The 19,276-nt window shown below is 33.5% G+C and overlaps 1 protein-coding gene across 1 annotated transcript; it reads right to left on the bottom strand.

Moving 5' to 3' along the window:
* Positions 1–14,344: 14,344 nt before the first annotated feature.
* LOC115998293 (uncharacterized acetyltransferase At3g50280-like) lies at positions 14,345–15,930 on the bottom strand. The gene has a single exon (XM_031237827.1). The coding sequence runs from the start codon at positions 15,885–15,887 to the stop codon at positions 14,454–14,456; it is 1,434 nt and encodes a 477-aa protein (XP_031093687.1). The 5' UTR covers positions 15,888–15,930; the 3' UTR covers positions 14,345–14,453.
* Positions 15,931–19,276: the final 3,346 nt, after the last annotated feature.

Raw genomic sequence — 19,276 nt, 5'->3', positions numbered from 1 at the left:
TTTTCGGACCCTAATTTTGTTTTTCTCGGTAACAGGCCATCTGGACCGACGCAGGCTGGAATATTATTTTTTAAATGCCTATGTTACCAAAATTACAATTTGACCCAAAAGGAAAATGCTAAATTATCCCTAATCTTGCCACTCACAAAATTAACCAACTCCATGATGTGGTAAAATCTTAAGCATTAATTTTTATTTTTATTTTTTAATTTAAAAGATTTTACCACATTATGGAGCGGTGATAAAATTAAGGAAGTGTAGTATAATCCAAATAAAAAAAGAGAGATAGAAAGAGGTGAGGATAGAGCCGTAAGGGATTAGGGGTGACAAATGAGATTGCACAAAAATGACAAACGGGTAAATATGTATAAATATTAATTATTTACGAGTATTTTTTTAAGAAAAAAATATTTAAATTTTTTTAATCACTTTAAAATATTTTATGAAGGTTTCATAAATTTACGAGAAAATACATTTTTAAAACGTGAAAACACTTAATTCTTGAAAGTTTTAAGAAAAATGCGTTAAATTGTTCTAGCTTGCACTATTTATGGTTAAACTGACTTAGGGATGACAATGTGCCCCGCCCCCGACGGGGACGGGGATGGGGAAAATTTTCGGGGAACAGGGACGGGGATGGGGAATATATGTAATTCCTCGTTGGGGACGGGGACGGGGACGGGGAAACCCCTCCCCGCCCCGTCCCGTCCCAGTCCCTGAATAATTATTATAATAAAAAATAATTAATATATATATTAATATAATAATTATATATATATAATTTTTTAAATTAAAATTACACTAATTTAAGATTTGAATAAGAATTGACCATAGACGGGGCGCCTAATTCCCCTCGGCAACGGAGATGGGGACTATTTTTCATTCCCCGTCAAGGACGGAGACGAGAACGTGGTCAAGGTTTCAGGGACGGGGACGAGGAGTATACTCCCCGCCGCGTTGCCATCCCTAAAGTGACTTAGCTCATGATCTATAATTGGTTGGATTGGCTCAATCAGTACAGTAACTATGTATGGCTCAACTTAGTTCATTAGTCTTGATGGACCATCTCGATCAACCCACCATTATATGTTATTTATTTAAGTATGAACACCGAAATTCAATCTTTTGGGAGAAAAAAGGTATGAAGACTGAATTATAATCTTTAGAAAAGAATCCACAATAGAGTCTAGTGAGACACAAATTGATACTATTAAATAATTAATTATTGTCGTTGTTGTTAAGCATATTTTCAACAATTATCAGATGGGCTGCGCGCAACTATTCAATGGCAGCCTCCACTTTGTGGTACAACCAGTACGTACTTCATTTTAACTTCTTGTACCGTCCAACACCCCGCCTAGTTTTACTTCATGTCTCCACTTTTTTGATCATTTTCTAAAGTTAAGCATGCCAAATAGGGAGTTAATACCCATCATTGACTATAGTGATTTTTTTATATAGTCCTAAACGACTTTTTTATATTTAATTAGGTCCTCGACTTTGATGGTTTTAACCAATTGAGTCCTTGCATTTATATATCGTCTAAAATTGTCAAGCACCTTGTACTCAGTTGGCACCTCTGTGGCTCTTCTTAAGATAAGGTCATCAAGCCACAGAGGTTCCAACTGAACACAAGGTGCTTGACTATATATATTTATTATTATATAAAACAGATAAGATGTTCATTTTCAAAAAAAAAATGAACTAAACAGAAAAAATGTACTCTAATTTTTTTTTTAACTTTTAGTCAAATAGAAAAATACAATTTCTCACATTCAACCAATTCTAAAAATAATTTTTCAAGTTTCCTAACAATCCCTTAAGTAGTCTAGTGACAACCGGTTGCACTCCCACTTGGGTTCTAGCCTCAGTGGAGGCGTTATTGGTTCTTTGTGCTTCATTTGGTTGAGAAACTAGTTATGAACAAATATTACATTGTAACAGAGTCAATAGTATTCCAAAAAAAAAAAAAAAAATCCCTTTAAGTAACAGTTGAATTCAATCCATTATTTGATATGGCAGAATAACTCTTCCACCTCCAATTTAATTAAATCATATATATAGGAGTGTTGTCAACAATCAATTATTTGGACTAGATTCAATTGGAATAAATCCTAGTCCGGAGAAATGGTTTAACTTACGACTATAAACAATGCATTATAACTATTCAATGACCATCCCGGTTAGGTTAAAGTAATATAATCTTACATATCAGAAACCTTAGAAAAATTCTTTAAACTTGCTATACGAATTATTCAATTTGTTTATTCAATTCCGTTGCAAAAACTAGGTAATATCTTTTTAACCAATTGGCATCCCTTAGTACAAATTTATGGAAAGAAATTGTTTATATTACTATACAGTAGAGATGTTTATGCGGATCGATAGGGCAGTGTGGGCTAGCAAAAGCTCATGGCCGGCCCCGTGGTTTTAGTGTAGTTTCTAAATATATAAATTTTGTATATTAATTTTAAATTTAATATTATGAAAAATTGAAGTAAAAATAACTTCAGTAAGCCTCGTTACCTGAATCAGACAAATAAAATGAGACGGAATGAGTAATATAAAGTGCATGAACTATATAGTTCGTGTGCACATACTGTCAAGAAGCATATGTAGGTAAGCGGTCAACAGGCATTGAGATGCTCAGATGCAAGGTATCTTAATTTGCATGCATGGTGTTAAAGAAGAAACATTATTATGTATCACACGAATTTCTTGACCTTATTATGGTTTGTTAAAATCATGTGCTGCTATCTTCGTCGACTACTAAGATGGCAAGTAAAATTCTCAAACATCACTTGGGTTTATGCGTTTTTTTTTTTTTTTTTTTTTTTTTTTTTTTTTTTTTTTCAGCACACTGTCTTAATCTCCTAATTTAGCCTATATATATCGGCATCTATCCATGTACTATAATCTTTCAAAGTTTCAAAAATCCTCCCAATTTGTGCGTTCTCTAAGGCTCTGATTGGAGTGATTGGTATAGNTTTCAAGTTTCCTAACAATCCCTTAAGTAGTCTAGTGACAACCGGTTGCACTCCCACTTGGGTTCTAGCCTCAGTGGAGGCGTTATTGGTTCTTTGTGCTTCATTTGGTTGAGAAACTAGTTATGAACAAATATTACATTGTAACAGAGTCAATAGTATTCCAAAAAAAAAAAAAAAAATCCCTTTAAGTAACAGTTGAATTCAATCCATTATTTGATATGGCAGAATAACTCTTCCACCTCCAATTTAATTAAATCATATATATAGGAGTGTTGTCAACAATCAATTATTTGGACTAGATTCAATTGGAATAAATCCTAGTCCGGAGAAATGGTTTAACTTACGACTATAAACAATGCATTATAACTATTCAATGACCATCCCGGTTAGGTTAAAGTAATATAATCTTACATATCAGAAACCTTAGAAAAATTCTTTAAACTTGCTATACGAATTATTCAATTTGTTTATTCAATTCCGTTGCAAAAACTAGGTAATATCTTTTTAACCAATTGGCATCCCTTAGTACAAATTTATGGAAAGAAATTGTTTATATTACTATACAGTAGAGATGTTTATGCGGATCGATAGGGCAGTGTGGGCTAGCAAAAGCTCATGGCCGGCCCCGTGGTTTTAGTGTAGTTTCTAAATATATAAATTTTGTATATTAATTTTAAATTTAATATTATGAAAAATTGAAGTAAAAATAACTTCAGTAAGCCTCGTTACCTGAATCAGACAAATAAAATGAGACGGAATGAGTAATATAAAGTGCATGAACTATATAGTTCGTGTGCACATACTGTCAAGAAGCATATGTAGGTAAGCGGTCAACAGGCATTGAGATGCTCAGATGCAAGGTATCTTAATTTGCATGCATGGTGTTAAAGAAGAAACATTATTATGTATCACACGAATTTCTTGACCTTATTATGGTTTGTTAAAATCATGTGCTGCTATCTTCGTCGACTACTAAGATGGCAAGTAAAATTCTCAAACATCACTTGGGTTTATGCGTTTTTTTTTTTTTTTTTTTTTTTTTTTTTTTTTTTTTTTTTTTTTTTAATGCAATGAGTTACTACAAGAGGGAAGAAAAAAGCACGAAAGTGTATGTCCCACAAAATTTTGTTCCATAGTTTAAGTGTTACCCGAAAGTTTTGCTCTAATGGTATGATGAGGTTTAATTCACTGAATACATGTGGGTCATTAGGAGATCAAAAGTTCAAAAAATTAATTGATCAGAGGCATGGTTGAAAAAATCGCTAGACGCTCCTCGATCGGGTGTTCGGGGAGCGCCTAGCGCCTAAGACGCCTAGGCGGAGATTAATCGGTGCGTAGGCGCCCGTATATTTTTTATTTTATTTTTATGTTTTTTATAAATTTGTTTAAGTATTTTTATTTTTTTAAAGACTAATAATTATAAACTATATAATACTTTAATAGCTAATACTAAAATATTATGGCAAAAACTTGTGTGAGACCGTCTCACGGATCTCCATCCGTGAGACGGGTCGGGTCACACAATTATATGGGTCAACATGTGCATATCATGTGCATTTTTATGATTATCTTTCCCTGTTTCGCATTCTACGCTCCTCCCTGTGTTCTCAGATCACTCTCTGCATCTCACGCCTAACCCTTGCATCTCGCGCGCCCTCACTATCTCCGTCAATCCCTCTCATCCTTGCATCTGGCGCTCACCATCTCCGTCTCCTCCCATCTCCTCCGCTCAAGCTATCCACCTTCTTCCATCTCCTTCGCCTCCATTTCCGCTACATCCTCCAACTCTTGGTAAGTATTGCAATTTGGCCAATGAGCATTTCTGTTATTCAAATCCCTAATTCTCTACCTAGAGTTGAAATTGTTTCTATCAATCTACCCAGAGAATTTTTCCAGTGATCATCAATAAGTTTCAATTTTTAATAAAATTTACGATTTAGGATTTCTAACTTCATATTTCATTACTATTTTTTTTCGGAAACTATTCTTAACATGGAGTCCGAAAATCTCTGTTCTGATGGTTAAAGTGTTACTCTTCATTTGTGTTTTAAACTACTAGTTTTAGGCTATTAAGTATTAGATATAATGGTTAAAGTAGTATACTTGTGCAATTAAGTAGTATATTTGCTCTATAAAGTGTTGTGTTTGATGGTTAAAGTCATGATCATTCATTTGTGATATAAGGTACTATATTTGCATTATATAGTATTAGATTTAATACTTTAAGTGTTGAATATTCATTGTTGTTATGAAGTAGTATATTTGAGCTAATCCCCCAGTTGAGTATTCATTGTTGTTCATGAATTATTTGTGAGGTTGAAATCTCCGGCAGTTTATGATGAGTCAAAGGAAAATTTGGTAAATGATGACTCTTTAACATCAAACAATAACATTGTTTTGTCTGTCTTTCACCTGACTTTCTTTCACTTCTACGATATTGAGTAGTTAATTTCTTCTTTGACATGCAAATACTTTCTTTTAGTATGCGTTTGTATAGTCATATATATTTTTTCACTTCTTGAAATGTTTGTTAAATGTACATTTATCTATTTGTGACTATTAAATATTGTCTTTGATTGTTAAAATATTAGATATAATGGTTAAAGTGTTGAATATTCATTTGTGTTATAAAGTACTAATTTTAGGCTATAAAGTTATTCATTTGTGTTATAAAGTACTAATTTTAGGCTATAAAGTAATAGATTTAATGGTTAAACTGTTGAGTATTCATTTGTGTTTTAAAGTACTAGTTTTAGGCTATAAAGTATTAAATTTAACAGTTAAAGTGTTGAGTATTCATTTGTGTTTAAAAGTATTATATTTGTGCTATTATGTATTGTGTTTGATGGTTAAAGTGTTGAGTAATCATTTGTGTTATGAAGTACTAGTTTTAGGCTATAAAGTATTAGGTTTAATGGTTAAAGTGTTGAGTATTATATTCATTTGTGTTTAAAAGTACTAGTTTTAGGCTATAAAGTATTAAATTTAATGGTTAAAGTGTTGTGTACTCATTTATATTATAAAGTACTAGTTTTAGGTTATAAAGTATTAGATTTAATGTTAAATTGTTGAGTATTCATTTGTGTTATAAAGTACTAGTTTTAGGTTATAAAGTATTAAATTTAATGTTAAAGTGTTGAGTATTCATTTGTGTTTAAAAGTAGTATATTTGTGCAAGTGTTGATGAAAAATGTCAGTCATGCAAAAGGTCATATGCAAGTGTTGATGAAAAATGTCAGTCATGCAAAAGGTCATAGTGAGCATCTGGCATAGGAAGCAAATGCAAAGATTTTCACATTTGGTTCATACCGATTGGGGATATGTACTGTACAAAGCATTTTTTTTGCTTTTGTTTTTGCTTCCTTTCTCGAGTTAACTAGCAGGAATAACTTTTAGTGGTTTTTTAAAAATTTTTTTTTCTGTAATTGGCATTTCATCATTTGCATACTAATAACTTCATTTACAATCCCAGATTCTGGTTCTAAGTTTCTTAAGTATAGGTTTTTAGATAAATTTACTCTTTCACTAAATAAAATCAGCCTATAATAATTGCTGTTTAGAGCATTATTTATTTCATATTGTTTACTAGTCCTGTTTTCAGTCCCTAAGCATCTTTAACACTTGTATTGCAGCGTTATAAATCGGGTCTACACTTCCCTGCTTATACTTGTTATTAACCTATTTGTTCAATTTGAATTGCTTATTCATTATTTGGAACTATACTCAAGAGGACAGTGCATTGGATATATAATATGAGCAGGTTCTACTATCATTTTTTAGTTGTTTGAATGAACTATGCATTTTTCTTAAGAAACAATGCGATAATGTCTGAAGCTTTTGGCTACCTCTCCAGTTTGACTTTGGGCATGTCTTTTCCACTAGTTCTTGGACAAAAAGATAGAAGTAATCTAACCCATTGATTTGATACATAAACTTCAAGTTGTGTGCTGTAAATATAGCTTGAAGATATTTTTTTCCCCTTTCCTACTACCTTAGTCCAATGTTTTTCATGTGGGAAAAAGGATAGGTAGATCTTTGTTGTTGGAGTTAGTTTGGTTTGTACCCTTATTATACTTTCAATGGTAAACCAATAGATATAAAGGCTTTCTATTTAGTTAACAAATATATATGTGGTTGAAATCTAATGATGTTGTTGGAGGAATATCATGTTTCCCAAATTCTCTTTCATCCTTCACATGATTTAATAAAGTACTAGTTTTATGTGATAAAGTATTAGGTTTAATGGTTAAAGTGTTGAGTATTCATTTGTGTTTTAAAGTACTAGTTTTAGGCTATAAAATATTAAATTTAATGTTAAAGCGTTGAGTATTCATTTGTGTTTAAATGTAGTATACTTGTGCTATTAAGTATTGTGCTTGATGGTTAAAGTGTTGAGTATTGATTTGTGTTTTAAAGTACTAGTTTTAAGCTATAAAGTATTTAATTTAATGGTTAAAGTGTTGATTGTTCATTTGTGCAATTAAGTAGTATATTTGCTCTATAAAATGTCGTGTTTGATGGTTAAAGTAGTCATTATCATTCATTTGTGATATAAAGTAGTATATTTGCATCATAAAGTATTAGATTTAATGTTTTAAGTGTTGAGTATTTATTTTTGTTATGAATTGAAGTAGTATATTTGTGATATTAAGTATTGTGTTTGATGGTTAAAATGTTGAGTATTCATTTGTGTTACAAAGTACTAGTTTTAGGCTATTACGTATTAGATTAATGCTTAAAGTGTTGACTATTCATTTGTGTTTTAAAGTATTAATTTTAGGCTATAAAGTATTAAATTGGGTTCTATGTGCTTAAAGTTTTAATAAATAGAATAAACTCAAATTTCAAAATTAGATGATAAAGTGTAGAGGAACTGCTTGGACACTTTGGACGTGAAGAACACAGGAAACGCGTAAAAATGGAGCGAAAATTTGATGAATTAAATTAATAAAACTGGGCTAAAAAAGGGTTCATATCTGATTGTTAAAAAAAATAGCCCAAATAGAATTAATCCATAAATTAAGTATGACCCAAATTATGTGATCTGACCCGTCTCACGGATTGAGACCCGTGAGACGGTCTCACACAAGTGTTACCCAAATATTATATATTAACCTAAACAATATCTAGAGTTTGTACAATTTAGGGTTATTTCACTCAAAACAATATTATTTTGAGTGAAATAATCTATTAAAAAAAAAAGAACAATAGCTAATCGGCCGACTAGCCTAGTCGATGTCTAGGAAGTCTAGTCNCAAGTGTTGATGAAAAATGTCAGTCATGCAAAAGGTCATAGTGAGCATCTGGCATAGGAAGCAAATGCAAAGATTTTCACATTTGGTTCATACCGATTGGGGATATGTACTGTACAAAGCATTTTTTTTGCTTTTGTTTTTGCTTCCTTTCTCGAGTTAACTAGCAGGAATAACTTTTAGTGGTTTTTTAAAAATTTTTTTTTCTGTAATTGGCATTTCATCATTTGCATACTAATAACTTCATTTACAATCCCAGATTCTGGTTCTAAGTTTCTTAAGTATAGGTTTTTAGATAAATTTACTCTTTCACTAAATAAAATCAGCCTATAATAATTGCTGTTTAGAGCATTATTTATTTCATATTGTTTACTAGTCCTGTTTTCAGTCCCTAAGCATCTTTAACACTTGTATTGCAGCGTTATAAATCGGGTCTACACTTCCCTGCTTATACTTGTTATTAACCTATTTGTTCAATTTGAATTGCTTATTCATTATTTGGAACTATACTCAAGAGGACAGTGCATTGGATATATAATATGAGCAGGTTCTACTATCATTTTTTAGTTGTTTGAATGAACTATGCATTTTTCTTAAGAAACAATGCGATAATGTCTGAAGCTTTTGGCTACCTCTCCAGTTTGACTTTGGGCATGTCTTTTCCACTAGTTCTTGGACAAAAAGATAGAAGTAATCTAACCCATTGATTTGATACATAAACTTCAAGTTGTGTGCTGTAAATATAGCTTGAAGATATTTTTTTCCCCTTTCCTACTACCTTAGTCCAATGTTTTTCATGTGGGAAAAAGGATAGGTAGATCTTTGTTGTTGGAGTTAGTTTGGTTTGTACCCTTATTATACTTTCAATGGTAAACCAATAGATATAAAGGCTTTCTATTTAGTTAACAAATATATATGTGGTTGAAATCTAATGATGTTGTTGGAGGAATATCATGTTTCCCAAATTCTCTTTCATCCTTCACATGATTTAATAAAGTACTAGTTTTATGTGATAAAGTATTAGGTTTAATGGTTAAAGTGTTGAGTATTCATTTGTGTTTTAAAGTACTAGTTTTAGGCTATAAAATATTAAATTTAATGTTAAAGCGTTGAGTATTCATTTGTGTTTAAATGTAGTATACTTGTGCTATTAAGTATTGTGCTTGATGGTTAAAGTGTTGAGTATTGATTTGTGTTTTAAAGTACTAGTTTTAAGCTATAAAGTATTTAATTTAATGGTTAAAGTGTTGATTGTTCATTTGTGCAATTAAGTAGTATATTTGCTCTATAAAATGTCGTGTTTGATGGTTAAAGTAGTCATTATCATTCATTTGTGATATAAAGTAGTATATTTGCATCATAAAGTATTAGATTTAATGTTTTAAGTGTTGAGTATTTATTTTTGTTATGAATTGAAGTAGTATATTTGTGATATTAAGTATTGTGTTTGATGGTTAAAATGTTGAGTATTCATTTGTGTTACAAAGTACTAGTTTTAGGCTATTACGTATTAGATTAATGCTTAAAGTGTTGACTATTCATTTGTGTTTTAAAGTATTAATTTTAGGCTATAAAGTATTAAATTGGGTTCTATGTGCTTAAAGTTTTAATAAATAGAATAAACTCAAATTTCAAAATTAGATGATAAAGTGTAGAGGAACTGCTTGGACACTTTGGACGTGAAGAACACAGGAAACGCGTAAAAATGGAGCGAAAATTTGATGAATTAAATTAATAAAACTGGGCTAAAAAAGGGTTCATATCTGATTGTTAAAAAAAATAGCCCAAATAGAATTAATCCATAAATTAAGTATGACCCAAATTATGTGATCTGACCCGTCTCACGGATTGAGACCCGTGAGACGGTCTCACACAAGTGTTACCCAAATATTATATATTAACCTAAACAATATCTAGAGTTTGTACAATTTAGGGTTATTTCACTCAAAACAATATTATTTTGAGTGAAATAATCTATTAAAAAAAAAAGAACAATAGCTAATCGGCCGACTAGCCTAGTCGATGTCTAGGAAGTCTAGTCGGCGTCTAGGAGGCCTAGGCAGTCAGGGCCTAAGCGTTCTAGGCGGTGCTTAGGCGGCTTACTCGGTCGCCTAGCTGGCTAGCCACTTAGACCGCCATTTAAGGTGATAGCGCCTAGGCGGCGATTAATTGGCACCTAGACGGGATTTTTGCAACACTGATTAGAGGTGATGGAGACTCTTTATGCGCAGAGTATACTAAAAGCAAGGATAGAAATTGAAAAAAAAAAAAAAACATGAAAGTACATTTCGTGGATAATCATGTGTTTCAGGTGTTCCTTGAACTGGCAAACAACCTCAGATCTGTCTAGCAAGGCTGTATGTATGGTCCCTTTCCGCAGATCATAACTTTTTTGTGCACACAAAGATTCCTATAATGGAACATTCATTTTGTTTTTATATATTTAATTTGGATAATAATCAAGTAATAAATGTTCTTATTTTTGAATACTAGAAACTAGTAACTAAATTTGTTTTTGTGTAGTAACTCATAGAAATAAGAATAATGCTATTTACCTTTTCAAAAATTTTCCTCCATTCTTTCTCTCTTTACATGGTATTTTTATTGGACAATTAATTTTCTTTTTAACTGAGGTCACTCAATTCATGAGAACCAATAATTTTAAACCACATCAGGGAGGAAATTAAATATTAGTGGAAAGATTTCGAGGGGAGATTATCATATCATTTTTCTAAAAATAAATGTTCTTGTTGTATTTACAAGANGTCTACACTTCCCTGCTTATACTTGTTATTAACCTATTTGTTCAATTTGAATTGCTTATTCATTATTTGGAACTATACTCAAGAGGACAGTGCATTGGATATATAATATGAGCAGGTTCTACTATCATTTTTTAGTTGTTTGAATGAACTATGCATTTTTCTTAAGAAACAATGCGATAATGTCTGAAGCTTTTGGCTACCTCTCCAGTTTGACTTTGGGCATGTCTTTTCCACTAGTTCTTGGACAAAAAGATAGAAGTAATCTAACCCATTGATTTGATACATAAACTTCAAGTTGTGTGCTGTAAATATAGCTTGAAGATATTTTTTTCCCCTTTCCTACTACCTTAGTCCAATGTTTTTCATGTGGGAAAAAGGATAGGTAGATCTTTGTTGTTGGAGTTAGTTTGGTTTGTACCCTTATTATACTTTCAATGGTAAACCAATAGATATAAAGGCTTTCTATTTAGTTAACAAATATATATGTGGTTGAAATCTAATGATGTTGTTGGAGGAATATCATGTTTCCCAAATTCTCTTTCATCCTTCACATGATTTAATAAAGTACTAGTTTTATGTGATAAAGTATTAGGTTTAATGGTTAAAGTGTTGAGTATTCATTTGTGTTTTAAAGTACTAGTTTTAGGCTATAAAATATTAAATTTAATGTTAAAGCGTTGAGTATTCATTTGTGTTTAAATGTAGTATACTTGTGCTATTAAGTATTGTGCTTGATGGTTAAAGTGTTGAGTATTGATTTGTGTTTTAAAGTACTAGTTTTAAGCTATAAAGTATTTAATTTAATGGTTAAAGTGTTGATTGTTCATTTGTGCAATTAAGTAGTATATTTGCTCTATAAAATGTCGTGTTTGATGGTTAAAGTAGTCATTATCATTCATTTGTGATATAAAGTAGTATATTTGCATCATAAAGTATTAGATTTAATGTTTTAAGTGTTGAGTATTTATTTTTGTTATGAATTGAAGTAGTATATTTGTGATATTAAGTATTGTGTTTGATGGTTAAAATGTTGAGTATTCATTTGTGTTACAAAGTACTAGTTTTAGGCTATTACGTATTAGATTAATGCTTAAAGTGTTGACTATTCATTTGTGTTTTAAAGTATTAATTTTAGGCTATAAAGTATTAAATTGGGTTCTATGTGCTTAAAGTTTTAATAAATAGAATAAACTCAAATTTCAAAATTAGATGATAAAGTGTAGAGGAACTGCTTGGACACTTTGGACGTGAAGAACACAGGAAACGCGTAAAAATGGAGCGAAAATTTGATGAATTAAATTAATAAAACTGGGCTAAAAAAGGGTTCATATCTGATTGTTAAAAAAAATAGCCCAAATAGAATTAATCCATAAATTAAGTATGACCCAAATTATGTGATCTGACCCGTCTCACGGATTGAGACCCGTGAGACGGTCTCACACAAGTGTTACCCAAATATTATATATTAACCTAAACAATATCTAGAGTTTGTACAATTTAGGGTTATTTCACTCAAAACAATATTATTTTGAGTGAAATAATCTATTAAAAAAAAAAGAACAATAGCTAATCGGCCGACTAGCCTAGTCGATGTCTAGGAAGTCTAGTCGGCGTCTAGGAGGCCTAGGCAGTCAGGGCCTAAGCGTTCTAGGCGGTGCTTAGGCGGCTTACTCGGTCGCCTAGCTGGCTAGCCACTTAGACCGCCATTTAAGGTGATAGCGCCTAGGCGGCGATTAATTGGCACCTAGACGGGATTTTTGCAACACTGATTAGAGGTGATGGAGACTCTTTATGCGCAGAGTATACTAAAAGCAAGGATAGAAATTGAAAAAAAAAAAAAAACATGAAAGTACATTTCGTGGATAATCATGTGTTTCAGGTGTTCCTTGAACTGGCAAACAACCTCAGATCTGTCTAGCAAGGCTGTATGTATGGTCCCTTTCCGCAGATCATAACTTTTTTGTGCACACAAAGATTCCTATAATGGAACATTCATTTTGTTTTTATATATTTAATTTGGATAATAATCAAGTAATAAATGTTCTTATTTTTGAATACTAGAAACTAGTAACTAAATTTGTTTTTGTGTAGTAACTCATAGAAATAAGAATAATGCTATTTACCTTTTCAAAAATTTTCCTCCATTCTTTCTCTCTTTACATGGTATTTTTATTGGACAATTAATTTTCTTTTTAACTGAGGTCACTCAATTCATGAGAACCAATAATTTTAAACCACATCAGGGAGGAAATTAAATATTAGTGGAAAGATTTCGAGGGGAGATTATCATATCATTTTTCTAAAAATAAATGTTCTTGTTGTATTTACAAGAATGGACAATTTTGTTGACATTCATATAAGGAGAGGGCGCACTTTTTTATTTTTTCATTTTTCATTTTTTTTACAGACAAAAACTATTAATGAAAATTTTTTAAAACCCGTTTAATTATTTCTTCAACTTATTTAATTTCATCTCGGAATTAGATACATGGTTCATTTGCCACTTATAAAACTATATATATATGGAGATTTTGTTAATCGGATTAACTCTAATAAATAAATTATTATTATTATTATTATTATTATAAAGCTAAAGTGGAATTACTCATGATACGTAAGTAGAATGGTTTGGATTGGAGGGTTTATAGGTATAGGATAGGAGTGGCAACACTTCCACCTTGTGGAAGCGATCAGACAGCTTAAGCCTTTTTTTATTAAAAAAAAATAATTTAAAATATTCAATTTTCTTAGACTATATTTTGAACCTCATAATGACTAATACTCCATAATTGATTCTAGGTTCCTTGTTGTTTGAGTTGCTCAATCCCTATTAAAGAGGTAATACACTTCTATGCACAAGAGACTAATTAGTCAAAGTTTTTCAGTAACTTATTCAGTTCCTAATAAAGTTTGAACCGCCCACTCTGCTTAAAAAAAATAAAAATTATCTACTTGTACTACACAACATGACTTTAATCAATATTTTAATATTAATAAGGAGGAGTCAAAACACTTTACCACTGAAAATAGGTAGGAATTGATCGAATAACACATTCACAATTTATATAGTTATTAATTCTTTCCGTTACATTATGAAAAGTAATCTAAATTTACATGATACATTATACTTGTAATTAATTAGTTATGTCTGGTCCGGTCAGACACAAAAACAAAGAAATGATTTCAGTCTCTATCTATACTTAGCAGATTGACCATGCTTTTGAACCACTATACTTTTCGCCGCCACCCTTTACTACGGACTATTAAATTTTTCCATTTTAATAAAATGATTCGAAGCATAGAATTAAACAGAAGACGAAAATGGAAAAACTTAGGAATATATGTGAAAGCCTTTTGGATATATAAAACTAAAATTTATGACATCACCATACAATACATTCATAGTATGTAACAACTAAAAAAAAAAAAAAAACATGCCCGAAACCATTTCAGTAACCCGACACATATTGCATAAATTCCGGGTCGGACTCAATGCCCGCCATTGTTTCCGGCGCCAACACGACCTCTAAATCCACCGTCCCGTTGCCGTCTCTCCCCGGAAAAGCCGAAATCTTGCCGTCGAACTTATTGGCGCGTCCGCTCCTGACGGCGATGGGTCTTCCCCAACCGAAATCGTTGTCGTACATCGGGAATCTCGGAGAGCTGCCCATCGTGATCATCGCGCCGTCGAAATTCCCGAGCGGGAAACACCGTGGGTCCCTCTCCCAATTTCCGATGTAATTTTTCACCGTCGCGTCGTCGTGCGCCTTCACGTTCTTGTTCAGCTGCTCGGCGCACCACCGGAGATCGTGGGACAGGACGTCGCCGGCGGCAGCGTAAGTCGGAATGCTCTGGATGGCGTTGCCGAAGTACAAGGGTTCGAGCTTCGGCTCGAGGCGGTGGCGGCAGTTCACAGCCATTCGGAACGTCGTCGTTTTGGAGGACGGCAGTTTCCTGGCGCGTGTCACCGCACGCCACAGCAATGCGCAGAGGGATTGGAACGACGAAATCTCGGCGGTTGTGGCCGTTCCGTTTTTCGCGGGGGTCCTTATCCGGTTTAACGGCGTTACATTGGCGTCAACGGTTTTCAAGGGGTCGTTCTTCTGTTTCCCCATGAACTCGACGGCGTCAATTTCTCCGTCAACTCCCCATTTCTGATTATTCGTATGGGCTTTCAGCTTCAAAATCGATTCTCTACTGAAGCTCAAAATTCTCTCCCGTAACGGCGCGTCGACGTTGAAGGTAACCGTGGGGCCGCCGTCGGGGAGTTCCAGCACCGCCGGCGAGATCAAAACCGATTCCCGGCTAAGATCCGGCTGCCTCGTGATCCTCTTAACGCCTCTAGTAACTTCCGCAAACGTATTGAAGAAGTTCCAAAACGACGTCCCGTCAGTCACGGCGTGATTTACGGAGCACCCAACAAACACCCCGTCGGCGAGTTCCGTGACCTGAACCGCTAAAATCGGCAGGAAATGGCCCTGATAGCTCACGGTCCGATCAAACTGAAAGAACCCCCTAACAACCTCCGGGACATCAACGGAGCCAATAATGTCGCGAACGAGAACATGAGTGGCGGCGGCGTGGGCGAAATTGACGCCGGCGTCATTGCAGGTGATGTAAACGTAGCCGTCGGAATCGGTAATAAGGCGGCCGGCGAGTGGGGGGAAGTGAGTTAAGGTTTGGGAAAGGGTGGATTTGAGAAGGGAGATGAAATCGGAGAGGGGAAAGGGAGGGCGGGTGTATAGGCCGCCTTTCTGAATGTAGTGAGTGGAGAGCATGGGGAGATCGGAGACGGAGAGCTTTAAGTCCGGCTGGGAAGATTTCCGGGCGGGGAAGACGGTGCATTTGGAAAGGAGAATTGTGGACATGGTAGAGCAAGGCATGGTGAAGGGTTGTGATGAGTTATAGAAATGGTGAAGTGGAGGTGATGGGAGTAGTGGATTGGAAGCAGAGGTTTATATAGGGGTGGCAAACTGGCAGGGTTCATGCACTGAGGTGTCACTTTTTTTTTTTTTTTATTATTATTATTTCTGTTGGCCAAAGCCTAGCCTTAGCCTCTCGTGTAGGCGGACGCACTGTAAGTTGACTCACAACACTATATTACATTAATTATAGTTTAGATTTATAGGAGTTGGTCAAGTTATTGGTTTGGTACCTGTATAAACAGTTCATTTGGTTACATTGGTAAAGTTCACCAAAATTTCACGCCAAATAACACTCTAATTTTCGTGCTATTTTACCGGAGTCTTATAACTTATTGTATTAATTTGTCGATTCAAATATAATTAAACATACACACTCATCTTCCCCCCCCNCCCCCCCCCCCCCCCCCCCCAAAAAAAAGGGATATAGTATAGAGATTATGGACAGAGGGAGCTTTTACTAGACAGATGGAGAATTGGAGTCAGTGCACGTCTGAAATAATAATTTCCCTGTTAAAACAAAAGACCAAAACAGGAAATCAGAAAATGAAAAACAAGTGCAACGTGGCATGCATGCAAACAAGGTGATCTGAAACGTTTCCGTTTCGCATAATTTTTGAAAGAAAATTATATAAAGTAACATATGTTATAATCCACATAATTCCTTACACGAGATGATATCTGTTTTATATTTTCTTAAATATTTTAAGTTCAAATAAATTTAACTCCTTATTCCGAAATTCGACATATAATCACTCATTTAGAATTGTAATCAAAATGCTATCATATTACATGGTGATTGAAATTCTCCTAATTAATTAATTAATTAATTATATTCATCCAAATAAAACTAAATATATACTTGCGCCGACATTTAACGCTCTGGACAATGGCTGTCATTCCATTTCTCTTCTTAATCCCAGGAAAATTAAAGTCGGTCTGGAATCTCTCCTCCGATCGTTCTGAGATTCAGTACATCTGATCAGTATATATCCAAGCATTGTCTGTTATGACATTATTCAAATTAATCCTACCTTTTTTTTTAAAGGTAAACGTAGCTATTCCATTAATTCATAACATAAAACGTTTACATCAATGATCAATGAAATGGTAAACCATTCCTTACAGTCAGACATAGAAACAACTTTTCTAACTATGCTATAGAAAACTTGAATCGCAGACTGTTTCATAACTATGAAGCTATGTTCCTTCAGGGACCTTAAAACTTCATCAAAGATCTGGGTCTTCGTCATCATTCTTTTTTGCTCGCCCAGGATAAGATCAACACTTGTCGAAACCAAGTTAAACGATTTATGCTAATGAAAATGAAAAGCTCGTGAAAGTAACGAGAGGAAAAATGCTCGTGAAACTAACGAGAGGAAAACACAATAATAGAGAAAATAAAAAGTGGGTAAAGTCAAAATAGGGTTGGGAGTTCAAGACTACCAACACAAACCCTAATACCTACCTACTATTATTTTATTCAAAGAGAGAGAAAACGGAAGAAGAAGATCTGTGGCGGTGGTCGGAGGCGGACGGAGCTGCGACGGTGGTTGGGGCGGAAGAAGAGCGAGAGCAAACATAGAAGGTGACCAAAACCGCCGACTCAAAGCTCCATTAGAGCTCCGGCCGGAGGCCGGGGGTAGAAGCCGAAATTGAGCAACAGAGAAAGGCGTTTGGTTTTAGAGAGAAAAGGGAGAAATTAAGCAACCTTAATTATGCTTCTCTTCAGAAATGGGTCGGTTGTTTAATCCTTAAATTACTCATTAAAACCGGCTTTTCTTAGTATAATCACATCTCCTGTACTATATGATTTATTTATTATTTGACTCATTAGGGCAAGTACTTGTGACCTATATGCTTTATTAATGTTTTTGCACTGTCCACGTGTAGGACAGTTCAAGACCAACCATGAAACAGTTATTATTATTATTATTATTATTATTATTATTATTATTTCTGTTAACGTACAGTTGTGTTAAGGCTTTAACTAACTTAGGTATGCTAAGCTAGCCAGTAGACAGCAATCAGTGGCAATATACACTGAATTCAATGAGCTAATTTTTTTTGGGTTTTTGCCAAGGTATCCCTCCAGCCGACAGTTAGAAGACTAACCTCCGTCCCAGCTGTCAGCACACTAAGTGGTAGGGGACTGGCCAAATTGTTTGCTCCATTCACCTGGGTGGGGATTGAACCCCCAACCTTTTGCTCCATTCAATGAGCTAATGTTTTGTACAGTAAGGATGCCTTTTTTTTTATTTTTTTTTTCAAATCCCATTTTTTTTCCAAAAATAATTTGAAAAAAAAAATAAATTCACTCACAAAGTTTGACTGAAAAATATGTCTTATGTCCGCTTTTCTATCTATCTTAGGATAAAAATGAAAGTAGATAAATTTTAGTTGAAATTTGTAAATTTCCGTCCACTGTTCATTTTCCAAGGTGGACGGTCATAAAAATTTAGTGGAGAAAATTGACAAGAAAAAAGATCAAATTTAGGTAGCTAAAATATAATCTATTATACTATCGGTGGACGGTTGAATGCAATTGAAGGTTGTGTTACTGGTGGACGGTTAGATATAATATAATTGAAGGATGTGTTACTAGTGGACGGTTGGATGTAACTAAAAGATGTGTTATGCATGTCTTTTAAGTCTTAACTAAAAGTATAAGCAAATTATTAGAAAGTATATTTATTATTTATATATATTATAAGCATGAGTTTGATTCTGATACTAAATTAAATCATATTGTTTTAATTGAAGTTTAAATTGATAATTGAATTGTAAATTTATTATTTATATATTATATGTTGATTGAAACAAGAAATCCGTCCATAATTATTGAAATGAAATTTCTTATTTTTTTGCATTAAAATTGTATGAAAGCTGGCAATAAATTCAATTTTCTAAGGGTTTTTTTTTTCCCCAAAGGGGTTTCTACCTCTTTGATAATTAGATGTTTGCGAATAATTAAAAGTGCACTCAATATCTATAATAATGTACTCATATGCGTGCACTATTAGTTATTTGTGAATGCACAATATATTATTATTTTTTTGAAACAAAGGAATTGAAGGGTTCGGTAATCTTACTAAAGACTTAAGCTGCACACAAAACATGAATTGGAAGAAGGATTGCACGCTAATCCTCCATGAGAAAACGTTGAAGAATGGAGAAAAGAACTATCAATTACTCACAACCCTAGTCATCCTGAAAGGAGTCTCGAGCAAGAAAATCCGCAACGCAATTTTGTTTCGTATAGCCATGTAATACTATATTATTAGAATAGGGATTCCACTTAACAACTAACAACCTCTTATTTCATTTTATTTTTTATAACTCAGGTTTTC

This window comes from Ipomoea triloba, chromosome 12 (genome assembly GCF_003576645.1).
Source record: "Ipomoea triloba cultivar NCNSP0323 chromosome 12, ASM357664v1".
NCBI lineage: Eukaryota > Viridiplantae > Streptophyta > Magnoliopsida > Solanales > Convolvulaceae > Ipomoea > Ipomoea triloba.
Note: the sequence above shows the minus strand (reverse complement) of the source record. Positions and strands in the feature narration are given on the sequence as shown.

Bases quoted from the DNA above. Each gene is read 5' to 3' on its own strand.
- LOC115998293 (XM_031237827.1), bottom strand. From the start codon at position 15,887: ATGCCTTGCTCTACCATGTCCACAATTCTCCTTTCCAAATGCACCGTC.